The sequence below is a fragment of the Microcaecilia unicolor genome, chromosome 1 (assembly GCF_901765095.1).
Source record: "Microcaecilia unicolor chromosome 1, aMicUni1.1, whole genome shotgun sequence".
Lineage (NCBI taxonomy): Eukaryota > Metazoa > Chordata > Amphibia > Gymnophiona > Siphonopidae > Microcaecilia > Microcaecilia unicolor.
In genome coordinates this window covers 643,660,366-643,680,505 of record NC_044031.1, presented here as the reverse complement: position 1 = coordinate 643,680,505, position 20,140 = coordinate 643,660,366, and the positions used below count along the sequence as shown (strand labels likewise).

General features: G+C 42.1%; 1 protein-coding gene across 1 annotated transcript in view; it reads left to right on the top strand.

Moving 5' to 3' along the window:
• Positions 1-20,140, top strand: part of LOC115461335 (scavenger receptor cysteine-rich type 1 protein M130-like) — an 86,770-nt gene that overhangs the window by 51,870 nt on the left and 14,760 nt on the right. Inside the window, exon 7 of the mRNA XM_030191061.1 lies at positions 3,871-3,975. Coding sequence (XP_030046921.1) covers positions 3,871-3,975 — 105 coding nt within the window. The remainder of the gene's footprint in view (positions 1-3,870; positions 3,976-20,140) is intronic.

Sequence of the window (20,140 nt, the reverse complement as noted above, 5' to 3'; positions counted from 1 at the left end):
TAATAATTTTATCATCCATTTTTAATATGGCTCCACTTGCCAGCTGTACTATCTTTGCTGGACCGGGTATCAGCAGTAATCATAAGAATATATGAGCATAAGAATAGTCATGCTGGGTCAGACCAATGGTCCATGTATCATGCTTGCAACAGTGGCCAATTCACATCAGAAGTGTCTGACAGAATCTCAGATAATAGCAAGATTCATGCTATTGATCCTAGGGATAAGCAGTGGCTTCCCCATGTCTGTCTCAATAGACTTTTCCTCCAGGAACTTGATCAAACCTTTTTTTTAAACCCAGATACACTAACCGCTGATACCCTGACAACGAGTTCCGGACCTTATCTATTTGCTGAGTGAAAAAATATTTCCTCCTGTTTGTTTTAAAAGTAGTACTATGTAACTTCCTTGAATGTCCCCTAGTCTTCGTATATTTTGAAAGAGTAAAAAATAGATTTACACCACTAAGTGTTTTGTAGACCTCTATCATATTTCCCCTCAGCTGTCTCTTTTCCAAGCTGAAGAGTTCTAACCTCTTAAGTCTTCCCTCATATGAGAGGAGTTCCCTTAATTATTTTGGTCGCCCTTCTTTGAACCTTTTCTAATTCTGCTATATATTTTTTAAAGATACAGTGACCAGAATTACACACAACACTCAAAGTATGGTCAAACCATGGAGCATTATGGAGGCATTATAATATTCTTTGTCTTATTTTCTATCCCTTTCCTAATAATTCATAGCATCCTGTTTGCTTTTTTGGCTGCCAACATACATTGGGCAGAAGATTTCAGTGTATTGTCTATGATAACACTTAGATTGTTTTCTTGGGTGCTAAGCATCAAGTAACCATGATTTGGATTATTCTTCCCAACATGCATCAATTTGCATTTGTCCACATTAAATTTTATCTGCCATTTGGATGCCCAATCTTTCAACTTCATAAGGTCTTCCTGCAATTTTTCACAATCTGCATGTGTTCTAACTCTGAATAGTTTTGTTTCATCTGTAAATTTAATCACCTCACTCATCATTCTCATTACCAGGTCATTAATAAATATGTTAAAAGACACTGGTCCCAATAAAGATCCTTGGAGAACTCCACGAGTCACCCTCCTCCACTGAGAGAATTGGCCATTTAACCCTACCCTATAGCTACGTAATGCAAGGTTCCACGTTAGGAGTCACGTTAGGAGTCACCAACCACGAAAGGGATCTCGGCTTCGTTATTGATGATACGTTGAAACCCTCTGCTCATTGTGCTGCGGTGACTAAGAAAACAAATAAAATGTTAGATATTATTAGGAAAGGAATGGAAAACAAAAGTGAGGACATTATAATGCCTTTGTATCGGTCCATGGACTTTGTCAAATGCTTTCTGAAAATCTAAATACACTACATAGAGTGGTTCTCCTTCATCTACATGTTTATTCATACATTCAAAGAAATGAAGCAAATTGGTGAGGCAAAACTTCCTTTGGCTGAATCCATGTTGACTCTGTCTTATTAAACCATGTTTGTCTATGTATTCAGTGATTTTATTCATTACAATAGTTTCCACTATTTTGCCTGGCATTGATGTTAGGCTTACTAGTCTGTAATTTCCCAGATCACCCCTGGATCTCTTTTAAAAAATAGGTGTTACATTGGCCACCCTCCAATCTTCAGGTACTACAAACAATTTTAATGACAGCTTACAGGTTACTAACAGAATATCTGAAATTTCATATTTGAGTTCTTTTATTACCTTAGGGTATATACTATCTGGACTAGGTGATTTACTACTCTTTCATTTGCTGATTTGGCTCAATACATCTTCCAGATTCACTGAGATTTTTTTCAGTTCCTCCGCATCGTCACCCTTGACAACCATCTCTGGTACCAGTAGATCTCTTACATCTTCAGTAAAGACAGAGACAAAGAATTCATTCAGCCTCTCTGTTATGGCCCTATCGTCCCTGAGTGCTCCTTTTACTCCCTGATGATCTAACAATCCCATGGATTACCTCACAGGCTTTTTACTTCTGATATACCTAAAAGTGTTATTACTATGAGTTTTTGCCACCAAAGCAAGTTTCTCTTTGAATTCTCTTTTGGCCTTCTTGATCAATGCTTTGCATCTAACTTGCCAATGTTTATGTTGCTTCTTGTTTTCTTCATTTGGATCTTTTTTCCATATTTTGAAAGATGTTCTTTTGGCCCTAATAGCCTCTTTCACTTCTCCCTTTAACCATGTTGGCTGTCATTTACTCTTCTTTCCATCGTTATTAATACATGGAACACATCTAGTCTGGGCTTCCAAAATGATATTTTTAAACAATTTCATAACCTTTGCTCTGTGTAATTTAGGCATCGCATTTACACCAAGTAAAATGTGGCATAAATGGCCACAACTAACTTTAGTCATGTCAACGGGCGCTCAGTGTATTCTATAAACAACGCGGAAATGTAGTCTTATTCTATAAAGTATGCCTATGTTTAAGTGTACTTTATAGAATACACTTAAGCCTTTTTCATTTCAGCGCTGATTTTTTTGGTGTGCTATATATAATCTTTCCCTCTGTGGGTATCTTTATTTGTGGACTTTGTACCAATGTTCAGAGAATGAGAGTTATTTTATTTATTAGGATTTATTTACCGCCTTTTTGAAGGAATTTTGAAGGAATTCACTCAAGACGGTGTACAGTAAGAATAGATCAAGCATGAGCAATAGACAATTACAGCAGTAAAAATATTCAAAAACAATACAAAGTATGGCATGGTATACTATTTACAATGTCAACACAATACGTAATAGAAAATTATAGGTGATAGCAAAGGGTAAAGCAAAGATGTAACATATAGAAGGGTAAGAAAGTAGGAAGAGTTAGAAAGTAAGGTGATTGATTTTTAAAAAGTTGCACATGAGGTTAGAGAAATGGTTAAATGTTATCTCAGCTAGAGTAGGAGTAGATAAACATGTCCTGCTGCAGTATATGCAGCCTGAGTACTCCTTGTGTGTGTGAGTGAGACTAACGAGTTAGTTACTTCTTCCAGTAAAGGCCTGGTTGAAAAGTCAAGCTTTCACCTGCTTCCTGAAGTAGAGATAGTCTTGTGTTAAGCGCAGCCTTTCAGGCAGTGCATTCCAGAGTGTGGGGCTACTCCAGAAAAGGCTCGCTTGTGGGTATCACATCGTGTAATGTCTTTTGGAGAGGGTGTGGTTAGTGAAAGTTCTTGGGAGGACCTTAGTGTACTTGGCGGTGTGTGGAGGAACATCCTATTTTTTAGGTACTCAGGGCCATTTCCTTTCAGGGCCTTGAAGATCAGGCATTGAGTTTTAAATTTAGCCCTGTACTGTACTGGTAGCCAATGAAGTTTTGGCAAAAATGGTGTGATATGGTCACATCACTTGCAACTTGCTGCTGCATTCTGAATCAACTGGAGCTGTTGCAGGCCCTTTGTAGTCAGACCATTGTATAGTACATTGCAGTAATCCAGTCTTGATGTTATCATGGCATGTACAACTGAGATAAGATTTACCTTCTTGATGTAAGTTAACATGCCTTCTCTTTGAAAGTCATCCTAAGAAAAATAATCCACAGACATTTGTGCCTCCTTTTTCTGTGTGTACTTTTCTAAAGAAAATAATATATAGTTTGAAAATTCAAAACCACATATGTTGCTGCACTTTTTTCCCTATGGTCACCCTAAAACATTTCATTACTCACTCTGCATGAAGGGTAGACAATTTCTCAAATAACCTAATAACACAGGTAAACAAATGTTTTTATCCTAATATATGACTTTTGAAAATTGCCTTAATATATTGCAATTTTCCTTTTAGAAAACTGTCCCTTTCTGATTCTAATGTTTTGGGGTTTTTTTCTGCTTAGGTGTTTGTTTCAGGACAAGCAATAAAACAAGTGAAATTTATGAATCTCCAAAATCTTTGTACGAAAATATTGAAGAGAACAGTTCAGATGGTGTCAAGCAGAAGGGTGAGTGACGGTTCTTATTTGCAAAGCACATAGAGTTACAAAATTAAATTGGAGGGGCATTTTTGATATCACAACTAAATCCAATTTTGGAACATTCTGCTAAAAATGTTCAAAAATGCAATGATGAATGTAGAGATTTGCAAACCAGAAAAACATCTTTTTGTTTCAAAAATGGTCATTTCCTAGATGTTTTGTAGACGTTTTGTGCTCAGTGTGTTTTTATTTTATGAACATTTTTGAAAAACAGTTCCAAGGGAAAGAAACGCACAAAATACAAGCCATTGGGACATATGAGGGGGGCAGTATTCTTAGTAGACTAGCCACACAAACATCCCAGCAGGGCAGTGGGACACCCTAGAAGGTACTGCCATGGACTTCATATAAAAGATCCCAGGTAAATATCTCACCGTTATCCCTTTGTATTGTATAGGGAACCTTCCAAAACCCAGCAAAAACTCTACTGTACCCAATTGTGCACCATTACAGTCTTATGTCTGCAGGTGTCATCTATATGTGGGTACTGTAGGTGTTTGGTGGGTTTTGAAGGGCTAACACTTTCCACTACAAGTGTAACAGTTAGAATGAGATATGGCCCTGGGTCTCCTTTTATACAGTCCACTGCATCAACCACTAGGCTATTCCAGGGACCTACTTTTTTTTGTGCTGGTATGCGCAGGTGCGGCGTACCAGCACCTTTTTTTCCTAGGGCCAGCTCACCTGCCCACTCTTAGCTCCCCGGCAGCCCTGCTTTCTGTTCCTGCCACCCCGTGACGCGTTTAAATCTTTTTTTTATTTTTTACCTGAAGTCGCAGCGACGCTAGTGATAGCAGCAGGCTTGCCTACTCCAGCCTTCCCTTCCCGAGTCTCAGTGTCCCGCCTTCCTCTGACTTAGTTTCCTGTTTCCACAAAGGCAGGACACTGAGACTCGGGAAGGGAAGACTGGAGGAGGCGAGCCTGCTGCTATCACTAGCACTACCACCGGCACTGCGACTTCAGGTAAAAAATAAAATAAAAGATTTAAACGTGTCGCGGGGTGGCAGGAACAGAAAGCAGGGCTGTTGAGGAACTAAGGGCGGGCAGGTGGGGCTGGGGTTGGTACTGGAACTCAATGGGGGCTGAAAATGGGGGGCAGGTGGAGGCTGGGGCGAGATACAGGACATGGAGGGGAGGATAGGGGGCAAAGGAGAATCGCTGGACATGGATGGGAGGGGAGGACAGGTTGAGAGGAGAAATCCTGGACATAGATGGGAGGGGAGGGCAGAGGAGACTCGCTGGACATGGAGGGGAGAGAGGAGAATTGCTGGACATGGTTGGGAGGGGAGGGTAGGGGCCAAGGAGAATTGCTGGACATGGATGGGAGGGGAGGGCAGAGGAGAATTGCTGGACATGGATGGGAGGGGAGGGGAGGGGGGAGAGCAGAGTTGTTGGACATGGATGGATGGAGGGGAGGGCAGGAGAAATGCTGGACATGGATGGAGGAGAGGGAAGACAGGAAGGAGATGCACAAGGATGGAGGGGAGAGGAGAGAGGAGAAATGCTGGACATGGATGGAATGGAGGGCAGGGAAGAGAGGAGAAGTGTTGGAGGGAAGGAAAGACAGAGGAAGGAGATGCACATGGTTGGAGGGGAGAGGAGAAATATTGGACATGGACAGAGGGGAGGGAAGAAAGATGAAGTGGATGCACATGGATTTAGGGGGGAGAGAGGAGAAATTCTAGACATGGATGGAGGGGAGGGGAGAGAGTTGAAATGCTGGATATAGATGGAGGGAAGGGAAGAAAGGAAGTGAGATGAAAATGGTTAGAGGGGAGGAGGAGAGGAGAAATGCTGGACATGGATAGATGGGGGAGAAAAATGCTGTACGTGGATGGAAAGAGGAAGGAGATGCATACTGACGAGATGAGGGAAAGGGAAAAGAGGAGAAAAACTGCACATGGATGGTTAAAATAGGCAAAAGCTGGATCCACTCTATACCTCCTCCTGTCAAGTCCGCAGAGGACCCAGCTTTTACCTTGGATGTAGGGCAAGAAATGAAGAAGAAAGGAGGAAAGTAAAGAAAGTTGGAGTGGAGGAGTGGCCTAGTGGTTAGGGTGGTGGACTTTGGTCCTGAGGAACTGAGTTCAATTCCCATGTCAAGCACAGGCAGCTCCTTGTGACTCTGGGCAAGTCACTTAACCCTCCATTGCCCCATGTAAGCCACCTTGAGCCTGCCATGAGTGGGAAAGCGCAGGGTACAAATGTAACAAACAAATAAATGGAAAGGAAGCTCTGGAAACAGAGTTAAGGGAACAGATAGAGCAGCAGAATCAGAGACTGCAACCTACATCATAGGCGCCCGGTATAAGAGGCTTGGGGAGGCTAAGCCTCCCCAGCCAGAAGTGCAGCAAGGGCGGGGTGGTGGGGGGACCGTGCGATCCCCGTCTAGTGCGGTATCGCTTCTCCCCCGCCGCTCCTGTCATGTCGGCTTTCAACTTCGAGGCTTCCGATCTTTGCCCCCCCCCCCGTCTGGTGCGGTGTCGCTTCTCCCCCTCCGCTCCTGTACGTCGTCTTTCAACTTCGAGGCTTCCTTCCGGTAGCAGCAGCAGCATCAGCAATGATGTAAGCGCTGCTTTCAGCCTGCCCCGGAAGCACTCTCTGTACAGCTTCCCGCGTAGGAGGGATGCTGTCCAGAGAAAGCTTCCGGGGCAGGCTGAAAGCAGCGCTTACATCATTGCTGCTGCTACCGCTACCGGAAGAAAGCCTCAAAGTTGAAAGACGACGTACAGAAGCGGAGGGGGAGATCGATACCACACTAGTCCGGTTGGTGGGTGGGGGTGGGAAGCGATGCCAGCCAGCTGCCAGACCAAAGGGAAAGGGGGTGGAGAGAGGAGGATGTGAGATGCCACATCTAAAGGGAAGAGGGAGGAAGGAAAGCAATGGCAGGGCATGGGAAAAAGGAGGGGGTGGAGAAAGGAGTGAGAGTGATGGAAGCAAGAAGGGGAGGCAAGAGAAAGGTGGGATGCATGAAGGAGAGGAGAGATGCATGAAGACGCTGGAGGAGAGAGAAAGAGAAAGTGGAAAAGTGCAGGGGAGAGTCAGGGACATGCCAAAGAGCAGGTGAGAGCCAGAGAGAGAGATGGGGAGAGAAAAAGGGGACATGGAAAAGAGCAGGGGAGAGCCAGAGAGAAAATGCTGGATGGAAGAGGGGTACAGAGAGAGAGATTAGTGGAAAGATGGGGAGAGAAAGAAGGGACATGGGCAGGAGAGAGAGAGAGAAGCTACTGGGGGAGACCCTAGCTGTCAGACGGAGAAATGCTGAATGAAAGGAGGGAGAAAGAGGGAAAATGCGGGAAGGAGGGGGCAAAAAGAGGGAAGACACTGGACTTAAGGGTAGGGAGTGAAAGAGGAAAGACACTGGAAGGATGGGGATAGAGAGGACATGCTGAATGGAAAAGGGTCGAGAGAGAGAACTGTTTAGAAGGAAGGGGAGATAGAGGGAGACAATGGATGGAAGGAGAGGGAGACAATAGACAAAAGGATTGGGAGAGGGTAATGGGTAGAAGGATGGAGAGAGAAAGAGGGATGACACTGGATGGAAGGGTAGAAGAGAAAGAAGGAAGGTGCTGGACATGGATGGACGGAGGGGAAGGAAGAGAGGAGAAATCTGGACATGGATGTAGTGGAGGGCAGGGAAGACAGGAGAAATGTTGGATAAGGATGGAGGGAAGAAAAGACAAAGGAAGGAGATGTACACGGATGGAGTGGAAGGGAGAGAGGAGAAATGCTGGACATGGATGGAGGGAAGGAAAGACAGGAAGTACATGCACTTGGGGAGGGGAGAAATGCTGGATATGGATGGAGGACAAATTGCTGAATTTAAGGGCTGGATTGGAACACTTTGAGGGCAGATGCTGAAACTGCAGAAAGGATAGCGACAGGGCTACAGGTGGTAGACAGGACGCATAAGGACACAGGAGGATGGTGGACATGTTGAGAGAAAAAATATCAAATGGAAAGAAGACACTGGGACCAAAGCGAATAGAAAAACTAAATGATCAGACAACAAAGGTAGAAAAAAGTATTTTATTCAGAATTTATTAACTGGAATATGTCAGCTTTTGGAAATGTGCATCTGTGATATTTTGCATGTAAGTTTCAATTTTTCTAGTATTGCTGCATGCTGAGTCTGACTTCTTGAGGTAACTTTCCAGTTTTGCCTTCATATCTGTTGTGTCATGTGTTTTTCATGTGTAATCAAGGTGCAGTATTCTACTAGTGTGTAGTGTTTACAGCCCTTTTTGGTTTGTTTTTTTTTGTTTCACTTGGTTGTGTACTGGTGTTTTAGAGCCCAGAGTAATTACAGTGCTGCCTTTCCACGCATAAGGTTGTAGCTCGTCCTGTCCTTGGAATTAGTGCTGTTATGGTTTGCTAAGGTTATGAGTGTGTTTTTGCACAAGTTTGTGTATAGTGTTTTGCAGTGGAGAGATTGTGTATTGGCTTTACTGAGGTGGCACCAAAACATTGGAAAGGGTTTTAGAGCCTAAATCATGACTCACTACCTCTTGAAGGATCTACATATAGTCGTTAATAAAAGGAGCTCATTGTGAACACTATCCACCCTAAAAGGGTGTTTTGTGGCTCTACATGAGAATTGTGATATTATGATCCCTTGTTTCATATAGTCTGCATTTTCCATATGGGTGGTATATTGGTGTATTAGGGTCTGCCTAGTGTTATGGTACAGTAAGGTTCTGAGTGTGTTTTTGCACAAATTTGTGCATAGTGTTTTACAGTTGAGCGATTGTGGTTAGTATATGCTTTGAGCAACCACTTTATTCTTTGACATATGATACATATCTAATATCTAAATTTAATAAAAGGTACTAATTGTGACTATTTTAGTTTTACTTATTTTTTTTCTGCTAATTGTGGCTATAAGCTCCGCCCCTGGCTCCACCCCTAACCCCGCCCCCTTTAGCCTCCCCAAACAGTTGGGCCACCGACTGCCTATGACCTACATGATTAGAAAAACAAAATAACCAGACAACAAAGGTAGAAAAATAATTTTATTTTCATTTTAGTGTTTGGAAGATGTCCAATTTGTGAATTTACATCTGCTGTCTTATTTTGCACTGGGTATACTGGAGCTGTAACAGCTTATAGAAATTATTTATAATGAAAAAAAAATCACGTTATTTTTTTCTCCTATATTGGTATAGTATTTTCAGTGATACTGTTTATATGCGCCACGGCTGGTATAAGAGGTGTGGCTACTGTTGGTGTGGCTACCTTAGGGGTGGAACCATAGATAGTGACCCCGCCCATAATGAGTACCGATACCTTTTTTCCTACAAAAAAGCACTGCTGTTATAGGACTGGTCATAACATCTGAAGCTGTCATAAAGGCTGATATGCATTGTTTCTTTCACATCTTTGGGGAGTGGAAGGAGGTCAGTGACCACTGGGGAGTAAGTGGGGGAGTCATGTCTTAATCCCTCTCCAGCAGTCATTTTGTCATTTAGGGCACCTTTTTGTGGCTTAGTTGTGATTGACCAAAAAAACAAAAGACAAACAATTCCACGAAGTCAGCAAGACCAAAGGAAACAAAGGTGGGAATGACCAGGTGATGCACCAGGAGAAAAAGTTCACAATCTTTACTTGTAGGTATCCACAATCTGAAGGTTAGACAACCCTTCTGTGATGTAAAGGACTCAACACGGTCCATATTTTGGTGCGTGCCTTCTTCAAGAATCCAAACTAAACACAGAGAACAGATTGTAGTGAAACTATGCCAAAGTCTAAAACAATAGTGCCGGAGAAGTGCTCCAAAGTACATTGAAAATAATTGCCAAAGTTAGCAAATAGGCAAATAGTGGTGATTGAAACAGGTCTAGACCAAAATGTTGAACTTTTAGACCTGGACGTTTTTGCTTTGTTCCATTATGGCAGAAAAACATGCAAGTTTTGGGAACTTCCAACTCCCACCCCCAACAGGCCTCCTAGTGATTTGGATGCACTGCAAATGAACTGCAAAGAAAAAAATCGTTGGGTTTTAAAAATAATGATTTAAAACATTCTTTCACCTTTTTATGGCGCTTTTTGGATGTTTTTTCTTTTTTGAAAATGAACCCCATAGTAACCTATGTAACTTTGTAAATCTATGTGTTTTGAAAATGAGCTTCCATGTCATCTAATATGACAATTGCACTTTGTTTTTACAGAACTACCTTTTTTGGGAGTGGCATTAACTTTTTATTTTGGACTGTAAATTGCCATGGGAACAAGATTTTTTTATTGGATTTTACAGTATATAGCATTCTATGGCACAGGATGTTAATACTGTACATGAATTTCTATTATGAACGTATAGGACTAGGTTCTAAATATGGCACTTGAAAAATCCGCATGGATTATAGGTGGTTAATAAATCCCAATAAATAAATAAATAAGTAGTATTTTGTAATTTATCACATTCTTGAATGTTCCTCTCAAATTCCACCCATGTGCATACCTACTATCAAATGTTTAATGTTTAATGAACTTTCAATACAGCCTAATCTAGGCAGAATAGGTCTAGGCAGTTAATCTTAATAAAATACAAAATGAACAATTAGAAAGAAACTCCATTGTATATAGGAAAGTTATGCATTCATCCATAACACACAAAAGAAAATAATATTAATAAAAAAAGGAAACATAAAAACATATAAATTCAGGAAATGGAAATGGATTGGATCCCTAACCTTCACAACTGAATGTTTGACGGACAAAAAAAAGGTCTTCAATGCTATCTTAAAATTTCTATAGGATAATTCCCCCCCCCCCACCCCACCCCACCCCACCCCAATAATGGGAGAGAGATCATTGCAAAGCTTTGGGGCAATGAAATAAAAGGCTGTACAACATGTTGATTCAAGGTTGGGATCTTACCAAGTATTTGTGACCTGGATTGGCCACTGCTGGAAACAGGATTCTGGCCTTGATGGACCTTTGGCCTTTCCCAGTATTTTTTTTATTTTTGTTACATTTGTACCCCACACTTTCCCACTCATGGCAGGCTCAATGTGGCTTACATGGGGCAATGGAGGGTTAAGTGATTTGCCCAGAGTCACAAGGAGCTGCCTGTGCCTGAAGGGGGAATTGAACTCAGTCCCTCAGTTTCCCAGGACCAAAGTCCACCACCCTAACCACTAGGCCACTCCTCCACACCTTATGTACTAAGGTGATTGCAAAGAAGGAATCACCCAGCGGTGTGAATCTAAAGAGCGAAGAACTCTAGAAGGAGTATAAGGAATGGTATGTGTAATGCATGAATGCAGATGAATCTGTATGATAGGCCAATCAGGCTATGCACATACTGTTTTGTGATTCTATACGACGTGAATAATGTAGGTATTAGATGTGCATTAATTAGTAAAATAACCCCCGATTAACCACATACTTTGCACTTATGTACATGCACCCCTTCTTTTTCAGAGATGGGGAAGCAGTAGAACTAGAGGTCATGAGTTGAGTCTGCAGGGTGGTAGACTTAGGAGCAATGTCAGGAAATAGTTTTTCACAGAAAGGATGGTAGATGCCTGGGATGTCCTCCCATGGGAGGTTGTGAAGACAAAAACAGTGACAGAATTCAGGATAAACACAGAGGATCACTATATAGAAAAACGATAGACTCCAATTAAAGCCAAACTTGCATGATCTCCTTGCTGGAGTAAGCTTTGATGGCAGCTTCAGAGGTTGGGAAGTATTATCAATGTTTGGCATATTTCTACAATCTGGGTCCCACAAATGGCAAAATCAGATCAGGATCAAGGCTGGAGTGGACTTCGATGGTAACGCCAGTAGTTGAGAAGTAGAATTAGTGCCGGGCAGACATTTATGGTCTGTGCCTCAAAATTGGCAGGGAGAGTCAAAGATTAAATATATCACTGTTTAATCATGAAGAAGTGGAATCTGTGCAGAGTGCCAGATTCAACTCTGGCCACCTTATGGCAGACTAGATGGACTTTGTGGGTCTTTATCTGCCAATATTTACTACTTACTATGTTATAGCATTACCTCATTAACATCAAAGGGTGAGCCACTGGAGAAACAGGCCAAACAATTGACAGAAATTAAATAATTAGAAACATAATTTTTGAATTAAAGCTCACAGGTGGCCCGGAAGTTAGAATATATGAAGAACAACTTGAAGTTTATGAATTTCCCTAGGTCTCCGATTATCTCTCCCATGGAGATAGTGTGCAAATACTTCCATGAGGTTCTGCAGATACCACCTGAGAGTATGCCCCCTCTTATGTGAACTTTATATTTAACTCTAGGGGTGAAGCCTGGAAATTCAACTCCAGTTTAAGAGAAGGGAGATGGGCCAGAAGATTTGGATTTATCAGCTTTGGAACATGAAAGGGATTATGTTTTGAGAATGTATTTTTGTCATCTTAATGATAAGTTTTTAGGCTCTAATGTACATACATTTCCTGACTATTGCTGTTGACATAGAAGCGTAGGAAAGAGTTCTTGGCACTTTGGCCTAGAGTTCTGTCTTTGGGTGTCACTTTCGTATTGAAGTTTCCTGTTAAATGTTATCATTAGAAATCAAACAAAATAAAACATGGAAAAGAAAATAAGATGATACCTTTTTTATTGGACATAACTTAATACATTTCTTGATTAGCTTTCGAAGGTTGCCCTTCTTCGTCAGATCGGAAATAAGCAAATGTGCTAGCTGACAGTGTATATAAGTGAAAACATTCAAGCATTATTATGATAGTCTGACAGGGTGGGAGGATGGGGGTGGGTCGGAGGTATGCATGGGGACATCAAAGCATATCATTGATATTCTAACAGGATGGGTGTGGGTAGGTGAGGGTAGGGTGATCAACAGAGACATACAGTTTTATGGTTTATAATGGGCTAGGAACCCCAGATCCTTGTTAAGTCCTTTCTGTTGGGTGTTAAAATATTCAATCATTCTGACTTCAAAGGTCTTACGTTCTTGTATGGTTTTAAAGTTACCTTTCAGGATTCTCACTGTGAAGTCACTGGTACAGTGTCCTGGTCCTGTAAAGTGCTGACCAACAGGGGTGGGAGCCCTACTGGCACCAGTATTGTTCATGTGATGTCTATGTAAATTGAATCTTGTCTTAAGCATCTGGCCTGTTTCTCCAATATAGCATCCTTCGTTACATTTTTTACACTGAATGATATATACCACATTGGAAGATGTGCCTGTGCTATGGAATAAAACCATGGACTGTTTCACTACAGTGTCAGTGAACCCACAGAACAAGCAGCTCTAATGAGATTAAAGGAATATCTGACTACTGCCCTGGCGTTTAGAAAATCCCACTAATGTTAGAATCTGGCAACTTGACCAGTACTGTTAAATGTTGTATTACACATCAGTCTAAATTTTTTCTTTTTATTTGAGCCTAAACAATTAATTGATTTTACTGTGGCCAGGGAAATTATTGATGGAATAGTGAGCTCTGAGATGCCACCTAGAGAGAGAAGCAAACAGGCTGCAGGTTAATATTCAGTTTATGCTGCTTCCTTTGGATATATTTTTCTTTTTCTTCATTGGATTTCTGATTTGACCCTCAAATATTGTGGACTAAATATGGATTTATTTTTCCTTTTTTAATTATTTGATTGTATGAACATTTTCTGGTCTGTCAAGTTTATGATGTATGTCTACTTCATATTTTCAGTAAAAGCATTAGGAAAAATTACCTTCTATATGGCCAAACGTTGAGAGGCCTTAGCTTTTATTTTAGGAGTCCTATTCGAGATCTGGATGTGCATAATCCAGATTTTAGATGAGTCTATTGCCCACCCATCTAAATCTTGATTTTAAAAAGCTTGGATATACAAACCAAATTTGTAATCTGTGCATGTGCCTTCAGCTCCTGTGTCTACTAGGAAGGAGGGATGGGATGAATTCAAAACTCTTCCTCACATACACATCTGTTTCTGCACAAACACATTTAGGTTCTGAAATACCTACATACTAATGGCATATCCAATTAGATTGTAAGCTCTGTCGAGCAGGGACTGTCTCTTCATGTTCAAGTGTACAGCGCTGCGTACGTCTAGCTGCACTTTAGAAATGATAAGTAGTAGTAGTAGTAGTAGATTTTGCATAGACAGAATTTATATTGCTGTGGTTACTCTTAAATTGAAATAAAAATGCAAACACTTATTTCTTATTGTTCTCATTGTAGAGTTGATAATACTTCAGCCAGTCCATTTCTGAAGGTATCTGTGCTGTAGGAGTGAAACGCTTTCCCGCAACATCAATCAGTGAATATTCAGTGTGCCTGTGCTATGGAAGAAAACCATGGATTGTTTCACTACAGTGTCAGCGAAACCACAGAACAAGCAGCTCTAATGAGATTAAAGGAATATCTGACTACTGCACTGGCGTTTAGAAAATCCCACTGATGCTGGAATCTGGCAACTTGACCAGTACTGTTATTTGAAGCTTCAGGGCATTGTGGCTGAAAATGATCCACTGTCCCTTTTCCATCACATCCCCCATCAACATACAATATTTTAATCAGTACATTTTCTGCTGAAGCTTGCCCCAGCCAGTCAGAAGAAGACCTATCAAATAGTGTCAGCCGGGACCTAGATTCTGCATACCACTGTGAACCTACAGGGTACCAATACAAAGAAGCCCTTTTACTAAATTGTGCAAAGCCATAATGTGGTCTTAGTGCATGAGAAAGTGCTTACCGCAAAATATGTTTACAAATTTTGTAGTCCTTTGCCTGTTTCCATGCACTAATATGCATCTTACTGTTTAAAAAAAAATTTTTTTTAATATATTTTTAACAGGGTGCATTTCATGGGTGGAGAATGGGCATAGAAGCATTATCCAGTTACCACATTCGCATTAGCAAGCACTAACTGAATCACACAGATTTAGGGTTTTTTTTTTAACTGAGGTGTTCTAATGTTTTTAGCTCATGATAAAAATCAGCTGGTGCTAAACAGTGCGATGCCCTATTGCATCTCAGCATTAAGTGCCAGCTAATTTTTAGCATAAGCTAAAAACTCTAGCGCACCTTAGCAAATGACCCCCTTGATCACTGTTCCCTCTATGCTGAACGGGAGTCCTCCATCTACAGTCCAGCCAGTGGGGGTTGCTGTTTCACTATCACATTTTTAAAAGTGTGGGGCAGGCGAGTTCTGCAGGAGTCCAGGGACCCTGCCTGTCCCTAGTGATTGAAAACACAATATTGAAGCACCACCGGACATTAGCTCAGCTTAGAGGGAACAGTTGACTTACGGCCTCTTTTATCAAACCGTGCTAGTAGTCCCCGGTGCAGTAATGGCAACAAAGCTCATTCACTGGGCTTCGTCAGCATGGCCACACGGTAACCACTAGCGCAGCTTGATATAAGAGGTCCTTAATGCAGGAGCACCTAGCGTACTGGCACTTTTACTTGAGTATTATAATGTGTTACTTTTACTTTTCCTGTTAGTGGAAGAGTTGCCTAATAGTGAGTACAGTGGGCTGAGAACCAAGGGAACAGGGTTCAGTTCCCACTGTGGCTCTTTGTGACCCTGGACAAATCACTTAACCCTCCATTGCCCCAGATACAAAAAGCTTAAGGACAGAGAAAGTACCTGTATATAATATAGAAACCTCTTTGGTTGTACCACAGGAAGGCAGTATATCAAATGCATAGCCTATACCATACTGTGTTACTACATAGCACTGCAAACTAGGACAAAAATTATTACAAATTAATTTGAGCTTTTAAGAAGTATAAGGGGTATTCTATATCCAAACATGAAGTAAATGAATAATTAAGCAATAAACCCAGAAAATTATACAAACACATTAGGCAGCCCCCCAATATTCAGACAGCTGCGTCTAGCATTTCTTAAAGCTCTGACACCATCGCAGGCTAAATTAGTCTGGATATTCAATATCGGCATTGAATATCTGGGGCCATGAGGACTGACCCTAGTGGTTGTACTGTGAAACTACCACTAGATGTCACAGCTGCCATGATAGGAGTGCTTGGACTTTGCTCCTTCCCCATTTACCCACTGAACTACATGGAAGTACAGGTAGGCCCAAAGGTAGGTGACCTAATGCATTGAAAGGGGGGCTTCCATTGTTGGGAGAGGGTTCAGGAGAGGTGTAGGCTTATAGGGGGTCATCTATGGTTATGGGATCTTGGAGGGGGTCAGTCAAGGTAGAGGGGTCAGGACATGTTGGGATAACTTCTATATTCTATTCCCTATTTTTGCTTCCCTATGCTTTGTGATTTATTAAATTTGATATACTGACTTCCTTGGGATATAGCACAGCTGTTTTCCTAAATTAAACTAAACTACTCGAATGAACCAAGTATCTCGTCATGCTAGATCAAAATCCTCTCCTGAGCACACACTTGATCTTTCAGTAAATCTGTACCCTCAATAAACTTGTCCATCCTACTTGATAGTGTCTGCTCTCTATTGATATCTGCATCCCAAAGTTTGTCCAATAGCTGGCTTAGGCCTAGTTGAGGGAGCACTAGCTGGCTGCTAGAACACCTTGCCCTTGGATTGCATTAGGGGTTAGAATATAAGAATAGCCATACTGGGTCAGACCAATGTTCCATCTAGCCCAGTATCCCATTTCCAAACAGTGGTAGACCCCCCCCCCCCCAAATGGAATGGCACTAACCACTAGGCTACTCCTCCACTTAACTATTATTATATAACTATTATTCCTTGACTTGTAGTCACTTGGAGGTAACAAAAGAGAGGGAACAAAGTACAAACTAAAGTTCAAACAAAAAAAAACAGCACCACGGGCCTTTAAAAATGGAACAATATATTATTCCTTACCCCACGTCTCATATAGTAAAAGCTACAAAGCAACAAGGCACTTTCACTTTCTGTATCCAAACATTTGGGGTAAGGAATAATATATTGTAGAGGAATATATTTGAATTATTCCCCAAGTTTTCCACAACATCACTGTGACCCCTGATGCAGGTGCTAATCACTGAAACACGGCCCGTGTCGGGTCTTTTTGTCAAGGCTCATTCATTAAAGAACTGTGTTCCATTTTTAAAGGCCCGTGGTGCTGTTTTTTTGTTTTGACTTGTAGTCACACCAGTTAAAGCAGCACATTCACTCACAGAAAACACCATAGTTTGTCTTTTACTTTGAGTTGGCCCTCAATTGGATGTACAACAGGCAGCACAGCTGGCATTCTGCTGCACTCATGTTACTGCAGGCTGAGTGACCCTTCTGAGTCATTAGTGGTAGACACTCTCCACCAAGCCTCACGTGCAGACCAGAAGGGGAAGTAGAAACTGCTTCTGGAGGGTAAGTACAAAATTCTTCTTTCCTCTTCCCCATGCCCTTACACCTTCACATAAAAAGGCAGGTAGTCAAACATTCCTGAGAGCACAGATTTCGACTGCAATGCACACTGTCACCATCTTGCTTTTTCCCCTGTATTGGTACAATTTTGGTGCAGACCTCATTTAATTGAAAGCTTTTGAGTGAGGGATTATAAGATGAGGCTAAAGGGTTAGATTCAGGAATGGTCTAAGAATATGGGAAGAGCGGTGGATGCATGGAACTGCCCTCAGTAGAGGTGGTAGAGATCAGGATGGTATCGGTGTTCAGGAAAGCACAGGGAAAGTAGGAATATGCATTGATTTCAAATAACATGGGAAATGTCAATCATATTTTCATATCATTTTCCACTGTTTTAGTCCAAAAAGGCAGGAACCCAGACATTTGGTATGTGACACATGCTTTTGGTCCCATTCTCCAGCTCACACACTAAAACTCCCTCCTCACACGCATTTCAGGGAGGGCTTCCTGAAAGAAACCCCTCCCAGGCCCCACCACAAAAGCCAGCTGGACTCCTCCCAGAAAAAAGCCTCCTACTACCCCTCACCCTAGACCTACCCGAACAATCCCCTGGTGGTCTAGAGTAAGGCAGACACCAGTGATCCTCAGTCGCTGCTGCCCGTACCGGCTCCATGATTCAATTTGGTGACAGTGACCACTTGTCATATTACCGCGAGAGGTCACAGCCACAATTTTGAAACCACTTAGCTGGCACAGGCAGAAGCAACTTGGGATCGCTGGTGCCCGCCTTACCCTAGACTACAAGGGCATTGTTCAGGTAGGTCTTGGAGAGGGACAGGTTGGTTCTGAAAGCATGATGGGGGTTCATTGGCAGGAATCCTCCATTATCCTTATGCTGGGGGGAGGGGAGCTTTGGGAAGAGGGTGGAAGCTCAGGTGGGGGAGGCTTTGAGCAAAAGCGAGAGGAACATGCTTGACCCCTGAGGCAGCAGGTGGACAAGTTGAGAGTAGACAGGGAAGGAGAGGGAGTGTTGCTGGCTTGAGGGGAAGACAGGAGGGAAGTTAGAGAAAGGAAGAGATGCTGGCTTTTTTTGGGGGGGGGGGGGGGATATTAAGGACAGAAAAGTTATGTTGGACAGGACAAGAATTGAGTCAGAGAGAAGGGAGATAATCAACATGGTGGGAGGATGGGGCAAGGACACAGGGGCAATGCTGGGCACAGCAGATAGGGACATAGAGATAAGATGGATGGTGGACATACAGAAAGAAGAAATGCCAAATAGACATGGCAATCCTGGAAAGACAGCTAAGAAAGCAGAGAGGAAATTACCAGATAATGAAATCTCCAGCACTGGACTGGGCCACCTTTTGCATCAAATATGCCTTGAATCATATACACTGTTGGGGTCCAATGGTTGTATTTTCTCACCACGAAGATCAGGCTAACCATCATGTAATTCTCATCTCCCTCCAGATTTTTATGTTTGTGAAGAAAAACCACATCTGCTTAATTCTAGTCCCTCAGAGCTATCTCTGATTCTAAAGAAGCATTGAAAAGGTCAGACAAGCAGCCAAAACTTCCATAACTTTCCTTAAAACTCTTGGATGTATTCCATTCTGCCTAATTATTTTATATACCTTTAAGGAATGTGAATTCGTTAGCATGAATTTGGCCCATTAATGTACTTTAAAACATACAGTGCCTGAAATTCTGACTGCGGGAGTTAGGCAGCCTGACTCCCGTGGTCGGTGTTAGAAACATAGAAACATGACGGCAGATAAAGGCCATATGACCCACCAGTCTGCCCATCCTCTGTAACCCTTAATTCTTCCCGTTCCTAAGTGATCCCACATGCTTATCCCATGCCTTTTTAAATTCTGGAAGTGCTCGACTCTACAACCTCCACCGGGAGGCCATTCCACGCCTCCACCACCCTTTCTGTGAAATAATACTTCCTTAGATTACTCCTAAGCCTATTCGTTCTTAACTTTGTCATATGCCCCCTCATTCCAGAGCCCTCCTTCATTTGAGAAAGGTTCTCTTCCTGTACATAAATACCCTTGAGATATTTAAATGTCTCTATCATGTCTCCTCTCTCCCTCCTTTCTTCCAGCATATACATGTTGAGGTTCATAAGCCTGTCCCTATAAATTTTGCGTTCAAGACCGCTTACTAATTTTGTAGCCGCCCTCTGGACCGACTCCATCCTGTTTATATTCACTGCCAGGCCATTTCTGGTGACTGGCATTCAATATTCTGGTGTTTTTTTGCGTGATTTGAACTTAACCGGCCAAGCCGATATTCAACGCTGGCTGGTTAAATTGAAACCGACCAAAGATAGGCCTGCTGTTTTGGTAGCCTAATTTGGCCACCAAACTTAGCTGGCAACGTGCTGAATATCAACGGATAACTGGTTATATTGCGCAATATAACCGGTTATCCGCTAAGTACTAAACAGCAATATTCAGCGGGAGATAACCAGTTGGATAGCCAGTTAAGTGCCATTTAACTGGCCAGGAGCTGTTCCTGGCTGGTTAAATGGTTTTAAATATCGGGCTGTTGCTGCACAATATTCAGCTCCCAGCGGCATGTGGCATCAAAGACACTCACAGCCACAGGCTGACCTGAACCCTGATACTCAGTACTAGGGCTTGAGGAAATCTCTGAGTTTTACAATGTCACTTCTGCAATTTCTTCTGTCAGTTAAATATTTATAAAAAGTCCTATTTCCTGTTTTACCGCATTAACTATTTTTACTTGTAATTTTAGTTCCTGTTTACTTTTCCAGCTTCTCTAAGCAGTAATGTTGCAGGTGTATGTCCCTCCTTTTGATGGCAAATCATGAGGTCAC